General features: G+C 32.2%; 1 protein-coding gene across 1 annotated transcript in view; it reads right to left on the bottom strand.

The window, feature by feature from the left end:
• Positions 1–16,721, bottom strand: part of Klhl1 (kelch like family member 1) — a 409,920-nt gene extending 393,199 nt beyond the window's left edge. The window contains exon 1 of the mRNA XM_047552871.1: positions 15,762–16,721. Coding sequence (XP_047408827.1) covers positions 15,762–16,258 — 497 coding nt within the window. The 5' untranslated portion in view covers positions 16,259–16,721. The remainder of the gene's footprint in view (positions 1–15,761) is intronic.
• Positions 16,722–22,245: the final 5,524 nt, after the last annotated feature.

Below are 22,245 nucleotides of genomic sequence, written 5' to 3' on the forward strand. Positions count from 1 at the left end.
AAAGTTTCCATTTTAAAAATATTTACTAAATCAGGATGTTTTTTATTTGGTATCTATTAATGTATTTAAAATTTGTTTTGTGTATTTGTCTGATAGGGTTAGATTGTGTTGAGAAAAAGCATATTTAATTAAATTATAAAAATATTCATTATTTTAATATGTTGCTAGATAACTTACTAATATATTAATTAGAATTTGTATAAAACATAAAATTTATTTAATATTTTGTGATTAATTTGTTATTTATAATTAATATTATAATTCAGCATTGTTATGATTGAAATCATTTAAACATCACAGAAATTATTTGTTTCTATTTTTTTTTTTTAACCGGTGCTGGGGATTTGAACCCAGGGCCTTGTGCTTGTGAGGCAAGCACTCTACCAACTGCGCTATAATCCCAGTCCCTAATTATTTGTTTCTTTAAAGTTAAATAGAGATTTATCACTTGGGCCATATACTTTATATATTTGCTTATTATCTACATTTATGTATCAACAATTTATAAAGCTATGAAGTTCTATACTTTCTCCCTTTATTATGGATATATTTTGATAATATACACATTACATAAGAAAGAAATGCAGTTCAGAAATTTGTTGGCATGTGTTTTACATAATATTGTCTATTGGATCATTTTATTTATCTATGGCTATGAAGATCTGCTTATTTATAAAGTATATTTTCTTCTTTTCTATCAGGTCTGCCAGAGGTTTACATATTAATATTTCTAAATGACCAGGTTGTTAGCCTTATTCTTTGTCATTCTGTTTGAAAACGTTTTTGTCAATTTGGGTATTTTCTTTCCTAATTTTTATCACTCCTGTTTTTTGTAAAATGCAGGAACTTAATGTTTTCTATCTCCTCTTTTATTACTTGAAAAGTTTTTAAAAAGTATATATTTACAAAGTACACATGAATTTTGATATGTGTACACTGTGGAATGGTTAATAAAGCTATTCCATATATGCATTATGTCATGTACTTAATTTTTGTCATGTACTTTTGAGAAAAGTACTCATTTAGTAATTTTCAAATGTACAATATCTTATTATGAACCATGATATATAATAGGTCTCTTGAACCTATTTTTGTTTTCTGAGATTTTGTGTCCTTTGATCAACACCTCCCAGTCTCTTCAATCAAAGCATCTTATAATCACCATCCTACTCTGTTTCTATGAGATCAACTTTTTTAGATTTCACATATAAATGTTTTTCTGTTCCTTGCTTATTTCACTTAGCATAATGACCTTTAGGTTCATCCTTGTTGTTACATGAAAGATTTTGTCTTCATAAACTCTTGATAACAGTATAGTATTGTGCATAAACACTATATTTTCTTTATTCTTTTGTCTATCAGTGGATACCCTGGTTCATTTCACACCACAGACACTGAACAATGCTTCAGGAATACTAGAGTGCAGGTATCATGATTTCATATCCTTTGATTATGTAACTAACAATGGGATTGCTGAATAATATTATGTGTTTAAGGTTTTGTAGAGCACACACAAAGTTTTCCATAGTGACCGTCAAATGTATATTCACAGTGACAGTTTGTGGGGCATTCATTTTTCTATATTCTCAACAGTACTTTTTACCTTTAGTTATTTTGGTAATAGATATTCTGGCTTGGATATGAGATGTGTTCCAAAAGCTGATATGTTAATATAAGAATGTTTGGAGGTAAATGATTGGATTGTGAGAGCTGTACTCTTATCAGTCAATTCTACTTTGAATGGATTCACTGGGTGGTAACTGTAGGCAGGTGAGGCATTGTTATGGTTTGGATGTGAGGTGTCCCTCAATATCTCATGTGTGAGACAATGCAAGAAGGTTCAGAGAAATGATTTGGTCAGAAGAGTCTTAACCCAATCAGTGAATTAATCCTCTGACAGGGATTACCTGAGTGGTAATTGAAGTGGTAGGATCTGGCTGGAGGAGGTGGGAATTGGGGCATGGCTTTGGGTATATATTTTGTATCTGGAGAGTGGAGACTGTCTCTCTGTTTTCTGATCACCATGTGAACTGCTTCCCTCTGTCACACTTTTCCACCATGATATTTTGCCTCACCTGGAGCCTGGAGGAATGGAGCCAGCCTTCTACAGACTAAGACCTCTGAAACTGTGAGCCCACAAATAAACTTTCCCTCATTTAAAGTTGTTCTGCTCAGATATTTCAGTCATAGCAGCGAAAAAGCTGACTAACCCAGGCATGGATAAAGGAGTGGGTGACTAGGTGTGTAACTTCCTTATGGCCCCTTCTCGTCTCTCTCCTTCTGATTCTTGGGTGCCATAAAGGAAGTTTTGCTCTTCCTTTGCCATAGCCTTCTGCCAGGGTGGTCTGCTTCACAGTGGGCCCAAAGCAATAGACTTGGCCAAACATGGACTGAGAACTCTGAAACCTTGATCCCTATATAAGCCTTTCCTCCTCTAAGTTTTTCTTGTTGGATATTTTGGCACAGTGACACAAAACTGACTAAAGCAATAATCATTCTAATAGGTATGAACTAAGGTCTCATTGAGGTGGCTGTTCTTTTCTGCACTTTAGCTGCAAGCTAACTGCACAATTTGAATTTAAAATTTTCTTTTTCTGCTAATTTCCACAGCTATAATTTATACATAGTTCAATACAGTGATCATTTAAAATAGTATATCTATTAATTTATTTTTACAGTAGAAGATATTTCTTAAACTCTAAAATTATTAAGGTTTAGCTTTGTTAGATCACAAACATAAAAAGTCATTTGTTAAATCCTTTCAATTTTTTATTTGAAGAGTTTTCTATTTGACCTAATAAATGAGTTGAGTTTTCAAAAACTTTGATATGGTAAATGTATACACTATTGAACATATGGATGATATTGAAATAATCAACATTTCACTTCTCAATATGCTTATTTTTAAACTTTCTGAAGTATTTTGAAAATCTTTCTATGATATTATTTTATCATTTATTCTTATATTACTAGAAGTTTGTACCTCAAAAATTTTAATATATTAACCCATTTACTAATGTTAATATGACATCTTTAATTTGCATAGTAAACCATTTTTTGATATTAAAGGAGCATTAGTCCTGTATATTTTTCAATATAACTCCCATTATTTTGGTTAAATATGCCCCAAATATTTCTACAAATATTTCCATATATATCTGTAAATAGACACTATGCATATTATATATACATCTTATATATCATATACACTCATACTTATTATATTTGTGACTTCCATTGATGTCTTGCCTTTTTATAGTGACAAAATAATTGTTGATATTTAATAGGTACTATATTTGATTATCTTTACTGATTATTTTTCTATCTCAGATTATTTTGGATGTTGAATTTGGGTAGAAACAAATCTTTCTTACAGTGATCTAATATTGTTTTTCCCTCTAATCCCTATATAACTTGCATAAATTAAAATGGAAAATTAACACATATTATAGTAGCTGATACAAAATCATCTAAAGATATTCAGTATTCATCTGAAATCCCATCATAATCTTTAATCCCAGAATTTTAAGTGGAAGTATATTTGCAATGGTGTTTTAAGGATTTTAGAATCTACTTATTGAATATTTAAGATTTGGCCACATTTTTCTGAATTGACCATCTAATAACAACAAAATAAATCTCTGATACTTTGCAGAAAACTTCTTTACAAATCTTAACTACCAGAAGTTACTCATCTGAAGATCCAAAATCCGAATAATTGCCAAATTTTATTCATTCAATTAAGTTTATCTGCACATTTTAATGAAATATATTTTTTTAAAAGGAGAAGTTACACTTTACCTCTCAACAAAAGATAATTAAAGTCAATGAAAAATGATAAGAGGAATCCTGCCAGAGACTGAGAACCCTTGATTTGCCAGGAGTGAACACATTAATGTGGCATCCTTCAGGACAGTGATGACTTTTCATCAGCTCCCCTGATATACTTCTCTTTGGCTAGCTCCTAGATCAATTTAGTTCTTCAACCTAGCCTATGATGAATAAAGCTGAGGGAAATTTATAACTACACACACATATTTTTCTCCAAAGAAACAGAAATAGGAATCATTGAATTTGTGTGATTGAATTCAACATAGAAAATTATAGGAGTATTTTAATATTGAAAACAATATTTTGAAGTAGAATTGACAGCCTGTAAATATTCACATTATTGTCAACTTCCCCAAGGTCCAAAGCTTAAGCTTTTGTATGGTTTCTAATCACCTTTCTTTGAAACAAAATAATACGTTGAATGTTTCAGAAGTATTGTAGTTATTTACTATCTCAAAATAATATATTACAAAGGCATATGTATTAATAAGTATTTTAAGAGCCTCACAATTATATATTATATATATGTATATTTATAAATATGTATTTATTAATTCTAACTCATTCAAGATGTAGCTCTTCCAACTGGAAGTGATTTTTCATTTCTTGGCTTTCTCAGATCCATCTTTTTCTAAGACTCTGTTAAAGGGTCCCTTTATAGACTACTGCAACTTTTTATTTTAGCACAGCATGATATAGTCACAATTCTCTTCAAGGTCAGTTACAGAGTTTGGACATGAGCAGTCACAAAAGGGAATATGATCAGAAGGACCCTCATGCTTACCTCCATGTTTTACTGTCTCTAAATATTTAATAATTTTCAATAAGAAGCAATGAGTTTTAATTTTCCTGGGACTCCACAGTGACATTGTTGGTCCCAAGTCTATTCAAAATGACAACACATACCCACCTCTCACATGTGTAACAAACTCTCAACTCCTTGGTGAGATATGTGGTCATGATGAAACCCTCTGAGTAGGCCATGAATAATTGATCCATCTGAACCAATTTTTTTTTTTTATCACATGAATATCCACGTGTCTAATCTCACCCATGCTACTTAACCTAACCATCTTTGGCCATCACACACATTTAATTTCTCATTCTGTTATTTCATAAACTAATTTACATAAAGCTGTATATTTTTGGCTTAGATGGTTTCCTCAGATTGTCAGCCTGAAACTTGCATTGTCCCATTCAAAAGTGCTTCATACATAATACTTACTTGTAACCTATACATGGGTAGGATATTCATATTCCCTTCTCTATGGTAACTGAATGCATAGAGAAAAAATCTCTAGCATTATATTTGTGCAACTATACTATGAGGCTTTCATTATCAGGAAAAAAATCCTTTCTGTTCTGAAAGATTCAAGTGACTTGTTTGTATAATGCACTTCACATTGCTATTAGTATGTGCTCTAATCATCAAAGACATGGAGACTCTCGATTCAAACTATAATCCTGGGTATATTCAATCTGTTATAGACAACTCATCAGAAAATATTTTTCTTGTTCTCAGTTTCTTAAATGCCATATAATCATCCCAACTTCATTCTCATTTCCACATAGTCCTTTTTATATTCTATTTTGACACAGTGTCTCAAAGGTTCTTAAGGCTGACTTAGGCCTTAAATTTGAGATTCTCCTGCCTCAGTCTTCCAAGTCCCTCAAATTACTGATGTGTACCACTGCACACAGTTTGCCATGTCTGTTCTTCATGTGGAACCTTAAATCTCAACTAACTTTATAACTACAGGTTCTTCCTAAATTTTTATTTCTGATATTCCCTTACTCCACTGCAACTATTCTGCTAAGAGTAAAAAATATTTATATATGTCAGATAGGTATCAGACTCAGATTGTGTAAAACAAAATTGTTTTCTTCCTTCCAATTTCTTGCATTGCCCTCTTCAGAGAATAGCAACAACAACCAAACAAATAACAAGGAAAAATCTCATTTGCGTGTCCAAACTTGTTGGAATCCTCTTCTCTCTCCCTCCCTTTTACAATTAAACCTTTAATTAATCAAAATTTTTGTGTTTGTTTGTTTTGGTACCAGGGCTTTAACCCAGAGATGCTTAACCACTGAGTCACATGCCCCACCTATTTTTATTTATTTTTTTATCTTGAAATGAGATCTCACTAAATTGATTAGGACCTCATTGAGTTGCTGAGGCTGGCTTTGAAACTGTGATCCTCTTGTCTCAGCCTCCAGAGTCACTGGGATCAATTATGTTTACTTTCCAAACCTTTTTTCTACTCCTTTTTCTAATAAGACTATTGTTCTAGCATTTTAATGTCCTTTTAATATTCAGTTTCAACATCTTTCTTTTCTCTTGTCCATTTCCTTCCTATAACAGAAAGATTTACTCAAGTTTGAGTTACATCAGGAGCATCATGATTTCATAGTCATTGTAAGTAAAAAGTCCTTAATATGATCAAGAAGGCCTCTCCTTGCTGGAATATAGTTTAGTTGGCAAGCACCTGACATTTACACATGTTCATGCTAATTTACTTGCCAACTTTTTTTTTTTCTCTTCTTAGAAACTGAACATATTGAGATTGAGTTGAAATTCATTAAGTCCCTTATGGAGACTTCCTCTTCTATTCTTTTCAACATCTCCTTAATATGTATATTTTAGTCTATCACAAGTTCAATTTCTTTAAATAATTACCTGTTAATTTTTAGTACTAAATTTTCACTCAAACTTTTCTGGACCATCTTGTATCCATATAGGTTGGCATTTCGTCTTGGAAAGAGAAACCAGTTAAAAATAGTCTTCACTGACTGAAAGAATATCTAGTGTTCCCTTGGGGTACATTCGTCCCACCACATAACTAAAGTGTTTAGAATAGAGTTTAATTCAAACCATCAATAGTCAATTCACACGGTTATGCTAGCAATCAAGTAGAATCAAAGACAGGTTCACTGTCATTTTTAATGGTCACGAGACAGAAAGACTTCAGAAGTGATGTATTTCTTATCCCTTTCTGTCATATTCCAGTAGAAATTGAGATAAAGAGAAATTCAGGTGACTACATGGTGACATTTTCCCAAACAAGCAGATTTTACCCTAGAATTTAAATTTTCTAATGAGTAATCTAGTTTCCTTTCTATCATGTCCTGCAACCTTAGGAGACAACATATTAAAATAAGGCAAACAATGTTACTATCATAGAGAAATACATACTACACACAATTGTAGATATTTATGCATTATATTTTCAACGTGTGGCACTATAAAAACAAAGGTTTTCCTGGAATTTATTGATGAATATGAAGTAAAATATTTTTCATACTTAGACTAAATTTTTGTATGAGGCACATGAAACATGAGAGAACAGAGAAGAACAGATACAAGTAAGTCTTCAATGGTATTTAAAATTCCAAAATACACTTCAATTTTGGGAAAACAAGAAATTTACATTAAGAAAAGATTTTAACTTGTGATTTTTAGAGGCTGTATAGTAATACAAATTCAACTTTACAGTGAAAAACACTCTTCTGTTAAAAATCAATTTAAAACCATAGGCTATTCAAAAATCATTAAAATAATTACATCTAAATATTTTATATCCATTAAGATAAATGATAGGGTAGAAAATGAACTGTCTGTCTCTCTGTAGGAAAATTTTATTTAGTGGTGGTTCCAAGTCCTCTGACAAAACACAAAGAGGAGCCAGCATTGGATAGCTCATTCAATTCTGAGCCATGAGGTAAAGCTCAAGGAGTATGCCTACTCCCCAGAGGCTCTGCTAGCACTGGCAATAGAAAGAGAAGGTAAAGATCCCTTGTGATTATGTGGCAAAGCCTTCTGCTGTTTCTGTGCAGAGCTGCTTATGTAAAACTATTCAGCCTTCCATTCTTTCTCATCAGCTGCCAAGAGGAAGGCACAGAAAACTCAAGGCACATACTTTAGCATCAGGTTCTTCAAGGCAAATGCCAGTGGCTCCTTCGGTCATACATCAAATTTAAGAAGTGTTTGACTCCAATATATGATGTGAAATAAGTTAGAATCAAACTTTTATTCAAAGCATAGTCAATCAATACCTTGATAAATTTTAGAAACCAATACAACTATTTCATTTTACTCAAATTGATCATTGACATAGAATTGAAGAAATAAAACTGAATTAAAATAGAAAATGTTATGGAGAAATACTTCATACAGTGAGCTTTTGTCTCACTATAATGTTTTTTTTTTCCTCATTCAGTCTTAGGGTTAAATGATGTTTATCCTTTTTTATGATGAATATTATTTCACTGTATCGCTATTATCAAATTATATGTTTGAACACTGATTACAATATTATCTTGATTAATGCAGCTTCATGACAAGTCTGAAAATCAGGATCTTTAGTCCTTAAATTAACTTATCTCTTTGAAAATGGCTTCATTTATTCCATATTCTTTAAATGTGTGCAGGGTGAGGGCACAGATTTTCAGGATAACCTTGTCAATTTGTACCAAAAAAAAGCATATAAACACTTTCTTGGGGGAAATATTAGAACTATAAGTCAACTGGAAGAGACTTGACAACTTAATTATAGTGAGCGTTCTGATTCATGAACATGGTATAACTGTCACTATTTAGGACTCTAATTTCTTGCAGCTTGATTTTGTTATTTTTAATCTATGAGTCCTTCACATCTTTTGTACTATTTATTCCTAAGTAGTACTTATTGCATCAATACTATTTTGATTCCATCAACAATTTTCCTAGGCAATTATGTCTGAAATAGGTTTTTTCTTCATTTCTATGTGCATAATCAATTTGTCTAGAAAATGATAATATTTCTATTTGATTGTTTCTAAAATATATGCTTTTTATTTATTTTTGTTCCTTTACAGAGATTACTATATCTTGAATGCAGTGCTGAATAGTGGTAAAAGAAGATATCCTCATCTTTTTCCCGACCTTAGAAGGAACAAACTTAGTTTTCAACCTTGTAATCTAGCTATAGATATTCAATAGATTCCCTTTATTGAACAAATAGTTTCTGGTTTGAGAAATACTCTGCTATTTACATGTCTACCCCAACTTTTCTCATTTTGTATTAACATGTTACATCATTTTATTGTTTTACTTTTAATCAGCTTTGTGTGTTTAAATTTAAATTACATTTCCTGTAAGCAGCATAATGATCCAGCTTTATTGCACAATCTGATATTCTCTGTATTTTGGTTGTGGAGGTGAAGACAGGTACATTTACTAGAGGTACTGATACAGCTAAGTGTCAGATTATCATTTGTGCTATGTGTTTTCTAATTGTTGCATCTTCTCTTTGTTATCATTTCTTCTCTTTTTTTAGATTAATTGAATGACTTTTACAAGATAATTTTCCCTCTCTTCTTTCTTGATTTATTAGTTACTTATCGTATTTTAAAATTTTAGTGATTACTTTAAGATTTACAACAAATCCTTAGATTTCCTTCAAGTCATGTATTAATTCAAATTTAATATAAACCCCTTAAAACACTATACATTGATTTCTCTCCTTCAAATCTTAATGCTGTTATTATGACACTTTTATTTTATCCATGTGGTTAAAATCTCATAACACAGTCTTCTTTTTATAAAAATTAATTGTATTATGAATATTCCAGACATAAAGAAGAAAATTATTAGTTTTTAACCATTTCATTGCCTTCTGTGGTGTTCTTAATTCTTTTGCATAGTTATTGTGTGTTGTGTCATTTTCCTTGTGTCTGGATGCATTCTTGTTATCTCTTGTAGAACTTATCTGGTGGTAATGAATTATTTCTAACATTCTATATATGAAAAAATATCCTATTCTCAATTTTAAAGATATCTTCAGTGTGTACAGAATTCTAAATGGATAGTTTTACTTTTCCTGTAAAGTCGCTACTTCACTGTCTTCTCATTTATTTACTGCCAATGAGAAATGGTCCACCATATTTATCTCTCTCTATATATAAAACACATATTTTTTCTGGATAATCTTATTTTTTCTATTTAAAATCACCTAAGGACAGAGAAAGAATAATGTATAATTAATATTAATTCCATCCTTCTTGTTATTGAAGAATTTCAGATCATTTCTTAAAAATCACTATTTATATGTTAAGATCTATTAGTTAAAATGATCTGCTTTACAGATGTTACATTGAAAATTCATTTCACCTGGGGTCCTAAAATTATAGCACATCATTCTCTCTGGTCAATCCTACCTTAATCAAGTTTTCTTTAACATTTCCATAAACCTATTTTCATATCCTGGCAAAAATTTAGTATAATTAGGAAGCATCAAACCCATTTAGTGCTTCATCCAATATTTTAATTTCAAGATCTTCAAACCATCTTTAATTCTGCTCAAATCATTTGTGTCTTCATCAGATTTTTTCTTCAAAGATTTAAATAACGTTACCTTAAATTCAAAAAGACCAATTAATTATTATCTACCTAAACAAATATGCAAATTCCAGGGCATTTGTTTTGTAAAATGACCACAAAAATACCTAAAATTAGTTTAGATAGTACAATAAATCAGTAGTGTGATATATTGGTCAATAATTTGAGACTGACTTAAGTGTTGCACATATTGTTTTGTTCAGAAACTTAATGTAAATGAAGAACATATAAATCAGTATTCTGTAAATTCTTTGAGAGTTTTTTTTTCAAAACCAATGAAATTTGACTTAACATGTAGCTGTTACAAACCTATCATCTTCATAGACACAAATTATGTTTGGGGACCTGGGAAAAGCAAATACTAAGTCTGAACAAAATTATATTCTATATTAGTCAAATTCTTATTTTGATTACATAGGGTGATTTCCTTTGATTTTTCTAAATAATTTAAAATAGTACCTTAGAGGGACTAATTATAGAGTTTATAAATTATTCATTAGAAATTTATATATTAAAACTGAAATAGTATCCTTTAACTTTTTTTTGTTATAAATGAAAGTTGTATTCCTTTTTCATCTTATTGCTATACAATATTCACAAATTTCTCACAGATAGATTTGGGGTTTAGATGCCTGCAAAATCAGCTTAGTGGTTCTATTTCTTTTTCCTTTATAATCTTAGTTTACCTGAAGCAAACTTGCTCAGAGAATAGAGTGCCAGAAAATTGTTGGATTTGGGGTAGAACACCATGTAATATTGATGAACTCATCCTAAATAAGTAAAAGAATGTTCCCTAAGAAGGTATTATTTTCACTATTTCTGGTTTAGATAATAAATCATATTATATTGTATAATATATATAAAATATACATATATAATTGGGTATTATCTATGTATATATAGTATATTATATGTATGTATATTATTATAACATAATTATAATTATAATATAATATGATTATAATATAATATATATGATATAATTTACTATGTATATGAATATTTGTATATATTATATAATGTATATATATATTGTTACATGTATATAATATAATATAGATATAAATAATACCATGTATATAATATAATATAGATATATATAATACCAAATTATATGTACCAGAGAGATTCATAAATATAACAGAATCATACACTGTTATAAATTTGAATTTAAACAATATATTCAATATGTAATCTGGTAAAAATCAAGTTGTTAATCAATGTTTTTCAATATTATTATGGCACATATTTGTTCATTCAACAGTCTTCATTGAGTAATTACATGCTTTGTTGTTAGGAAGAAGGTGAAGACCAACAGATAGTCCTCTCCACTTGGCAATTGCACTTAGAGACAAATCAACATAGATATTAACATGTGGTCATGAGCTTCAGTAAGAGCTAAAGAAAAGGATAGAGCATTTACACTAAGAACATAAAAAAGTAGGTACAAATTTGTTAGGGTAATCAAGAAATAATTCTCTGAGAATGGTACAGAGTTTTTATTCAAGACATCACAAGGATGAATTGTGATAAACTCAGGAAAGAGTGTGTTGAAAGAAGGGAAACGACTGTATGAGGAAAGAAAATAAATTTGTGAGGCTTGGGGCAGTGAAAAATTGTACAGAAGGACCCTGAGTCTGGAAAGCAGGAACAAATGGGAAGTTTGGTGCAAAAGGGCCCAGAGAGGAGAGGAAGACATAGGTGATTCAGGGCCAGGATGTCTGTGGTAAACATTGTGATCAAGGAGTGTTTCATGGTGCATTTTGTGATAAGGGATCATTTGATCATTTTTATTGATTTCTGTGCAGAGGATGGATTACAGGAGGCAAAGTGGAGAAGAGGTAGAAAAGATGGTGGTTGAGTTGAAAAAGATAGTAACTTAGAAGGGGTGCAAAAAAATGGAGGTAAAGAGATGTGAGATATCAGAGGAGACTTTCTAAGTCAAATGACAGGGTTTTGTGGAATATTGAAAAAAAGGGGAAAGAGAATGTTGACAAATAAGTTGCTTATACAACCTAGTGCATGGAGCACTATTCTCTGAGAGAGGGAAGTTGAATAAGAATGGAAGTGAGATTAGAAACCCAATTTTGCACACATTGCATTGAAATAGTCTCCGTGACATCTACTTGAGAGGTCAGATAGAAAGGTGGAGGCATGAGGCCAGATGTTGGGAGAGATCTAACTTTAGATGCAAATCTGAAAATATGGTTAATGGATAGTAACCAAAACCATGGAATCTGATAACTGCATTCTTTTTGGAATCGAAAATAACAAACAGGTAAAACATAACATCTTATCTCACTCATGTCACTGTAAACTACAATAATATAAATATTACTCTATGGTTTCTTTATTACATATGGAATTTTTTGAACAATTTATCTACCTTACACATATGACTATCTAGGGAATTACATGCTTTCTAACTCAGTTTGGACAGGAAAGTAGAAAAAAAATTGTACCATAAATCAGTAACCTAACTGAATATATTCTCAATCACACAGTGATCAAGATAGTAGAGTACAGATATTTGTTTAGGGTGGTATAGGATAGTGGTTGTTGGTGTAGTGGGGTGTGTTGAGTTAAAAGTTACAATTTGGCAGTAAATTTGTTCATTTCTATATTTCTGCTACATTTCTGTTTCAGGTCCACGTGTAATAAGACCTTTCTAGAATTCTAAGATAAGGGGCAGCTTTCCTCTGAGTGATCTCCATCTGTTGTTCTAACAACAGGTTTAATCAGCTGAACTCCTCATTCTTGTTTGAAGCAATGTTTCTAACTAGTATAAGACCAAATGAATAAAAGGAAGGGACAAATCCTTGTTTTTTATAGGGATTAAATTATCAAGAAGTCAGAATAGATAAAGAAAATACTGGATATTAATATGCCAACACATTTTGATGATATAATAATGATGTGAGTAATACAAAGTAATACAAAGTTTATATATTTTTGTACTCATTGATAATCATAAGCACTATGTAGCTTTCCTAGAGGTATAGTCACAGAAAAAAGTTGAATTAACTTTGTGGGTTATTTTACATACATTTCTGAATTATAGTAAAATTTACATACAGTGTTTTACTTTGGAACTGCTATCTTTTCTGGGTAATGAAACTTCCTCTTACCATATATTAAATTATTATATATTTTAGTGACTAATTGATGAGTTTTCTAATGTGGTTCTCAATCAGAAACCCAAAACTGAAGTTTAAGAACACACAAAAGCCACCAAATACTATTAGTTCTAACCAATTTGTCTAGCAGAAAAAAATTAGACTTATCTAAATAATTTGCATATTAATAAGAATTCAAAGATAAAAGTAGTTTTTATTTTTCATACTTAAGGATGTAGAATCTCACATGGTGATTCCAATAGTAAAGATTATTTGGGTTGGTACTTGTGTTATTTTCAGAATACTCATCATTTAAAAAATTTTGTGATTTAAAAACAATGACATATATTCTAAAGTAAGCTAAGTCTGATGAATGTTTTATTCCTTACTGAGCTGTTTTTAACTTTATATATTTAAATGCATTATAATCCATTAAATCAGTAATTCTTTAGTATTTTTAAATTCTCCAACTTACATGAAAATCTTCAAAAATTGTTAATACCAAACATGCTCAGAGGCTTACATGTGCATTATAGCAAACTATTTTTGTAAATATGAAGCATTAATATTCCTGGAAGGTCAGATATTTCCAGGTGATTTGAAGATTCAAAGTTTTATATATATGTATACACACACACACACACACACACACACACATATATATATATATATACATGTCATATATAATGTTTAAAATCTACCCATAGATTTTATGTAATATTTATAAAATCATTATATATACCTGTATATGTGTGTGTATATATATATGTGTGTATGGTATATAGTCAATTTTTTTTCTGTGCTGAAAAAATCACAAAATATCACTTTCTTTAAGGCAGTGATTAGAAAGTGTTTAACCTGATTAGTTTCCTTTAAATATATAAGGTGAATTGCTAAGTGTTTATGAACAGTTTCCCTTCCCTCAAATCATTTTATGTCTATTCAACTAAAGATAATTTAAAAACCCAAGAAATCTTCCTGTAACAATTCAAATATTGTAAGTATCAAGTGAATACGTAGGTTCAAAATATTTATGTTATCAGTTATAATCATTTTGAATAAACTTTGATTTAGATCTATATATGAAAAACTTTGAACATATGTGGAAATTGAAAATTAAATTTCTTCTTTTAATTCAATAATATTTAAGGTCTTAATATCACACTAAAATACATTGCATACTCTTAAATTTCAAATTAAAATCTACATCATTCATAATAAAAAATTATGGTTAATTTTTTTGTATCTCTAACATCACATTTGTCACTATAAACAGCACCCACATACAGTATTTTGTTTCATATATTTTTTAAAACTTTTTCAACTTTATAAGACCCTAATTCAATTAAATAAAATTTGGAAGTGTTTTCTATTCCTAATTTGTTCTTGAGTAGTAATTAATATTTATTAGCATATTCATTATCATTTTGCTTCACTTTTCCTGTATTTCTTCATCGATAATATATTCTGATATCATATGACTCTAAATGCAAATTCTTTCATATCCTCATTATATGCACAAACTAGTAATGATATAGTGTTGAATAATAATGACTCAATTTATTAAAAATGTAAAAATTAGATGTTTCATATGTTGGAAGGATTTTCTATGTCTTCTACTACACAAAGCATAATGCAAGAAATAAACTAGAAGTAAATGTTGACCTGCTTAAAAGACATACAGTTTTAATACCGAGCAGCATATCATAACAGCTGAAAGCAAAGGGGATCAGTAACAGTTTTAATTCTAAGACTTACTCTATAAAAGGCAAAAGTGAATACAAATGGGCTGGGGATCTGGTGGTGTAGCTCAGTGGTAGAGTGCTTGCCCAGCATGCACCTGGCCTTAAATTCCATCCCCAACATTAACAAAAAAGTTAACACAAAGTATAAAGACAAAAGAGAAGTTGGCAGAAGGAATAGTAACCCTGTCTGAGGTTGGAGCAGAGGTAAGACAATGCTGTTGTCCATCGCCCTCATTATAACTGGAATACAGAATCAAGTCGCAGGGATCCTAGATAATAATGCTAAATCAGTTACTAGGTGAGTATATGAGATGTATTTTGATGATGTTTAAGACCAATTTCAGCTGACATCAGATAATGGAATGATATAATTTAATGACATAAGATGATATAAGAACAATATAATCTGAGAAATAAAAGAATCTTTCCACTTGGAGATTTACTAAAATGCATGTATATTCGATTTTTAGTTATGGCTGAAAACTAGCAAAAAAAAAATAGTAACAGGTTTGAACCAATAGAAATTAATGAGCAAACTTTTAATGAGATTTTAACTTGGTTAATAAAATTGAGGCTGAAATTCAACTCAAATTTTCAACCTCGAACAATTTAGACTTACGAATTACAAGAGAACAAGGGGAGAAATGAATGGAAATTGGGATGTACTGGCTGCCCCATGGGGACTTACTGTACCTGTGTCCACATCCTTCACCTGTTGCCTGGCTGGAGTTGGCTGACTCCACTTTGAGCTCTTGCAGGACCAGCCCCTTTTCATGTGGTCCAGGAAAGTCCATGCCTGGCACCACTTCTTCCTCTAGGGACTCCACGTAGAAAAGAGTCCTGGCTGGCTGCTGGGAACCTTGCCCAGGAGCCCCTTGCTGCAGCCTGGTAGCAACTGGCAGCAGGGTGCCATTCAGTGGATTGAAGGAAGAGGAGGAAGAGGATGGGGAGGATGAGGAAGCGGAGGAAGAGGAAGGTTTCTTCCAGAAAGTGCTCACACTGCCCCTCTCTTGGCTTTTGAGCAGTCGGCTCTGACTGGGTCCCCAGTGCTCGAAGCTACCACTGCTGTCCTGTTGCAGGCAGCCGCCCCCCGCCGGGCTGCCTGGGGAAGGCGATGGATGGCTGAAGAGTTTCCAGCGGAGTCGCAGGATGTGTTTCACATCGAAGTCTTTTCTCCCAGAGCCTGACATGCTTTATGCAAGAAAGGCAAAAGGACCGCAGCTGACTCAGAAGTAGGCTGACCAGTAGACAGGAAAGGCCAGAAGAACCTGGGGGCGGAGGAGGAGGCGGGATGCGCCCTGTGAACCTCGGGAGCCAAACCAGTTGAGGCGGGCTGCGTGCCCTGCCAAGAGAAGACCGGAGAGCTGACGGCAAAGCGGCGCAGCTCTGTCAAGATCTGGTTCTGTGGACCTGGGCGGGAGGGGACCACTGGTCAGGCGCAGAGGCAGGAGTGGGACGGCAAGGGCTGAGAATCCTGAATATCCGTTCGGGGACCCAGAGGTTATGGCCAGGAGGGAAGACCCTGAGGCTGGAGATACGCGAGAGAGGGAGGTCTGCGCGCTCCGAAGCTCGGGAGGTGGCCGCAGCTGGATACACCTCACTGGGGTACACTCCTGGCAGAGCCTTAGTCCGGAAGGTGCCGGTACTCCAGTCCTTGCAGCTCAGAGTTCAGTGCCTGGAAAGCGCAAAGAGAGAAAGAGCCCCAAGTCGCCAAGAAGCGCACCCCCAGCCTTCTCGGTGCACCTGCGCCCCTGTCCCTGGCCTCTCTCGGAGAATGCTCTGATAGCTTGCTGGGTATCTATGAGAAAGTCAAATGCTTTCTGCAGTGCGAGAAGAGATGGTTTTAGATAGTCAGTTTGTAAAAAGAGAAAAATAAATATGCCAGAAAAATATAGGGAGGCAAAGGGAAAAGCCCGCCGTGAAGCTGTCAAGGTCCTCACTGTACAATTTTCTCTCTGCCTCAGCGCCTCCTCCTCCCCCGTAAGTGACGCAGATGTGCACTGGGGCCTATACCGAGAGATGGAGGGAGGGAGGGAAGGCTTCAATCTTCTTTATGCAAGTGAGTCTGCTGCTCTTATTGTCCCTTTGCGTAGGTCCTGTCACCTTTTTTCAACCTCCTTCCTCACTACATTACTGTGTAGCAATAAAAGTAAAGCAAACAGGCATTATGCTTTAATATCAGTAAACACCAAACACGAATCATGACAGTGTAAACTTAATAGGCTGCCATCGGTGTTCAGGTTGCAGGTTAATAGCTTGAATTATTTAATAAACTGCGTCTTTTAACCTTTAGCCTTAATTTCTCTGTCGTGAGACACACAAGAAATAGGAATGCTGGTGTCTAGGTGTGATGATGCCACCATCCTGGCAGTTACATTGTCATTCTGCTATTAATGCACCCGGGCAGTGCTTCACCCTGGGGACCAGAGGTGCACAGTAGAAATTTGAAGATGAACTGAATACAGGGGATCAGTTTAGCAAAATCAACGCATTTGGTGGGTATCTTCAGAATGAAAGCCATTCTCAGTTGTAAACCAAGAATGGGATATAATGATAAAAGAGAATGTTAAGGCATAACCTTCTGGTACATGAATCATGGTATAAAATGCATGGGAGAGGTTAAGCAACCCACAATTATAGCCAAAGGCTACAATCCTGCAAGTAAGTGTTTGCAGAAAGGAAGATGTGGTTTTTCCTTTATTAGTGTAGTCACAACAGCGAGGATTGTGATTCTTTTCTACATATGAATTCTTGGAAATTTTTCATCTTTTTCTTTAATGAGGCTTTAAAATAGAAACACTTACGCTGAAGTCAAGGACACTAGGGAAGCAATGTGTTCCCTAACTCAACCAGGAATATGGTTGCTGTCCATTCTTGAAATCCATAGCTTCAATAACTCCAGCAGGGCAGAGGAATCAAACATCGAAGTGTGGTTACCTGACTGTTCTATTACCCCATTGTTAGCTGTAAACTTAAACAAAAACCCAAGCTTAATGTGAAGTCCTTCTCAGACAAAGTTAATAAAACAAGAAATTAAGTGTATAAAAGCCCTACTTTCAAGGGACAAAAAAATCTCTATTGTGCATTTTAAATATTGATTTACGCCACAACAGCTGGACTGCAATCCCCTGTGCCTTGATTTTTCTTGCAGTATTCAGTATAAAAAATAAAAAAAAAAACCTTTAAAGCAAACAATGGTGACAGATCATTTTTATCCAAGAATGGAATCAAGTAAGTATTTCCCTTAGGAAAGGAAGCAAGTATATGAAATTACACATCACAAAGAGAACAGAGAAAACTTTCCATCAAAGGTAATGTGGAAATTTGAAGTTGATATAATTAAATCATTTCTGTAGAAGTTGGTGCTTCTACATGGATATATGGATATTCTTACTTGATTTTTAAACATATTGAAATAATATAAAATTACTTGTAATAAATTCCTGCATAAATATATTTCCATTCATTAATATTTATTATCATTCAAATATTGTAGTATGAAATTTGCTTTTATTTCTATTCTGAGTTTGAATTTTGTGTTTCTCTTTTCCTCTCAAATACTAATATTACTCTTTCGCCACCTAAAATTTGTCTGCTTAAAGATTAGCAGTTTATATGACCTTTAGGACATAGAAGATTTTCTAGAGGTATAAGATTGCATTTTGGTATAAAGAAACTTAAAATGAAAATATCCTAATTTTTAGCAGATTAGTAAAACCTATTTTAAAATCTTGTCGTTCTACTCAATATGCTTTAAACACTGTTGCAACTTACTATTTACATATAAATGCCTTTATGTATTTATCTATCTGTATATCATAGGTTTGAAAAAGTCATCTAAATTATTAAATCAAAATAATCAGGATATAAGAAACAAAGTATGCATGATACTATGCTAAACAAATATTTGACAAATATAATTATATTATTTTCTATGTATTGTTACTCTACTACTGTTGGCAAAGAAAAATAGGTAAGAAATGAAGGAAGAAAGAGAAAGAAAGGGAAGAGAGAAGGGGAGAAGAGAGAGAGGGAGAGAGAGAGAGGAGTGTGCAGGAGGAAGGAAAGAAGAAAAATTTACTTAGATCTCATGATTTAATTTGACATTAGATAAAATCCTTTAAAAATAGACTTTGTCAAATATTGCATTAATTAATTTTATTCAGTTTTCAACATTAAAAATTTTAAATGAGCATTTAACATATACCATATCCAATGCCTTATAATAGCAAATATTAAATATTTTCCTGCAGCCTGCTAGAAAAGCTCACAATAGAGAATTAACTGTTTGTAATTTATAATTGATTGGTGAGTCAATTAAATCAAGATTTAAGATAACTAAGCTTATAGAGAAAAGGACATTGACATAATAAGGATCATTTCTAGGAATCTGTAAAATAACATTACACTTTGTTTTAAAGACAAAACCAACTCGATTATTCTAACACTATTGTTGACTTAAATTGAACAGTCAGTTCAATCAATCAGGGTCTTTCAAATGATTATCCATATGGTTGCCATAGTTCCCTGACACAGTTTAAGTCAAAAAAGATTAATCAGGATACAGAAAATCTGCAAAACAGTTAAATATGGACTATAATATTCAAATATAAGTGTTCATGTAATTATTAAGTGTGTTAACACTCAATGTGAGTGTTAAGTATACCACACAGAAAATTTCTAAAACTCAAATATTTAAGTAGTAAGCAAAATTGGATTTGGATTTAAGCATTTTCCTTGCTGAAAATTTCTGTTAGTAATCATTTTCAGAACAAGCTCAATTAAATATATACTTATTTAAGAAAAATTATTCTAATTCTTTTTAATTCTTTTGACAACTCTTGTACAATGTCTAGAATTTTGCTTTTAAATAATAATTTTCAACCAAAGCATTTGGGTGGATAATTAAACTACAGTTGGAAAGTTCATGTCTTATGATGGCTCCAATATTTTTGCTTGTCTGATTAATTTTAATGAAATATATCTATGTATATAGAAAATTCAAAATTTATTTAAAATTAGTGGATACTACTTAAAATAAGTGTACAGCATTATGGATGTGTGAACTGAATGAAGAAGTTTGTTTTGTAAACATATTTTCTTACTAAAATTATTGAAACATAATGCCATATAGCATTATTCTATGAGTAATATTAAGGGTCCCTATTTCTTGCAAAAAATAAACATAATCTGCTGGGTGTCTATTAGTATTCATGATGCTACAGATATAGTTTGTAGTTAGGTAGCAATGAAGTGATTATTTAATAAATATTTGTATGTGTTAATTGGTTCTCAGGTACCATTTTAATCCCCTCTACCTCTTTGGTTTACTTGACCTTTTGATTTAGATCTAGTAATACATTTGCATACTCTAGAAATTCTCATGGAAATATTTGAGTCAATCATGGGAATATATGCATTCAAAATGTGTATTTGGGGAGAGGAGTACTGGAGATTGAACTCAGGAGCACTTGACCACTGAGCCACATTCCTGGCCCTATTTTGTATTTTATTTAGAGACAGGGTCTCACTGAGTTGCTTAGTGCCTTTCTTTTGCTGAACCTGACTTTGAACTTGCCATTCCCTTGCCTCAGCCTCCCAAGCTGCTGAGATTTCAGGTGTGTTCCACCTGCACCTGGCTCAAAATGATTTTTAAAGAATGTATTTATATTAGTAAAACCTATTTTAAAATCTTGTAGTTCTACTCAATATGTTTTAAACACTGTTGCAACTTACTATTTAAATATAAATGCCTTTATGTATTTATCTATCTGTATATAATAGGTTTTATTTTCATCTGTTCGATGTCACAAAATATGTGCAGAATCTTGAATGTTTCAGGTAACTTCATTATTTTGAATTTATACTGGATCCTGGCTGGTTAATCATATTACTCAGGGAAACATGATTAAAAAAGTATTACATCTTCTATGGATATATTTCTAGACAAAAACTAACATATAAATATAGATAAATAGACACAAAGTATTTCATACAGATATAGATAAATTCAATATATAAAATTATTTTTCAACATTTTAAGAATTTTACTAAGGTGTAAAACATTTGGGTATGCTAGTTTTTTTAATTTTGTACAACACTGGAATCATTTTTAAAAACATTGCTTATTTAATACTTGCTAATACTTTTTAAAAAATTATAAGAAGTTAATATTTACCTAGTATAAAGAAAATAATTTAATTATTTTGCATGTTGTACTTAGATTTGCCTGTAGCATTGTGAGGCAATGTGTGTCCCATGAATCCTTAACCATTATGGTGGATACAATACAGTAAGGTTAGAGTTGGTACAATGAAGATTTGGAGGCTATAAGAAAAAAAACATATGATTACTTATGTAAAACATGGATAAAGTAACAGAAGTGTAAAATATCAGTTTCAATGTTACAATTTTTTTCCTATTGGGACTGGAAAATGTCCTGTACTTTTACGGAAACATTGAATGAACTTTGTGGGTGATATTTTACTTTCTCCTGTTTCTTTTGGGACACTGACTCTAGAAAAATACAATTTAAAAAATATTCATGTCAGATTACTATACTGCTCTTTCCATTTCAATACATGTCTACTAAATCTTTATGGTTTTGTTCATTCACATTATTTCCAGATTCTTTTGAAATCCAGGGCAAAAAATGATTATGGCTTCAAAAGTTAAGATAGGTTTGCCTTAAGTCAATTCTAATTAAGGACATAAAATTAAAAAACAAAAGTTTCAGGTGTTTTATCTCCCAAAAGTTTACATGCAAGTAATATATGACAATAAACCCTAGAACAATATTTTCTACATATTTTGGTTTTGAAATAATCTTGTGAGTCTTATTCAAGTGAATTCTGTATTCACATAGTAACAAGGAAATTATTCTGAAAAATCAAATTCCTTCTGAACATTGCTACTATGAATAAATTGGTTTTCAATATCCCCTTTGAAATTCAGAACTCAAGATGTTTAATATTTCCAGTTAAGAGCCTTTGGAAAGAAGTCCTAAAGAACAACCCTGTGGGAAGCTAACCAAATGACCCCTTGCCTTGGGACCTGTCCCCTGAGACTACCATGACCTCTCCCTTTCCCTGCTGCACTAGCTGTTAGGCATAGCAAAAGATGGAAGTTCTCATTTTTTATATAGCAGGGAAAATATTACATGTACTACACAAAGAAG

This window comes from Sciurus carolinensis, chromosome 5 (assembly GCF_902686445.1).
Source record: "Sciurus carolinensis chromosome 5, mSciCar1.2, whole genome shotgun sequence".
Lineage (NCBI taxonomy): Eukaryota > Metazoa > Chordata > Mammalia > Rodentia > Sciuridae > Sciurus > Sciurus carolinensis.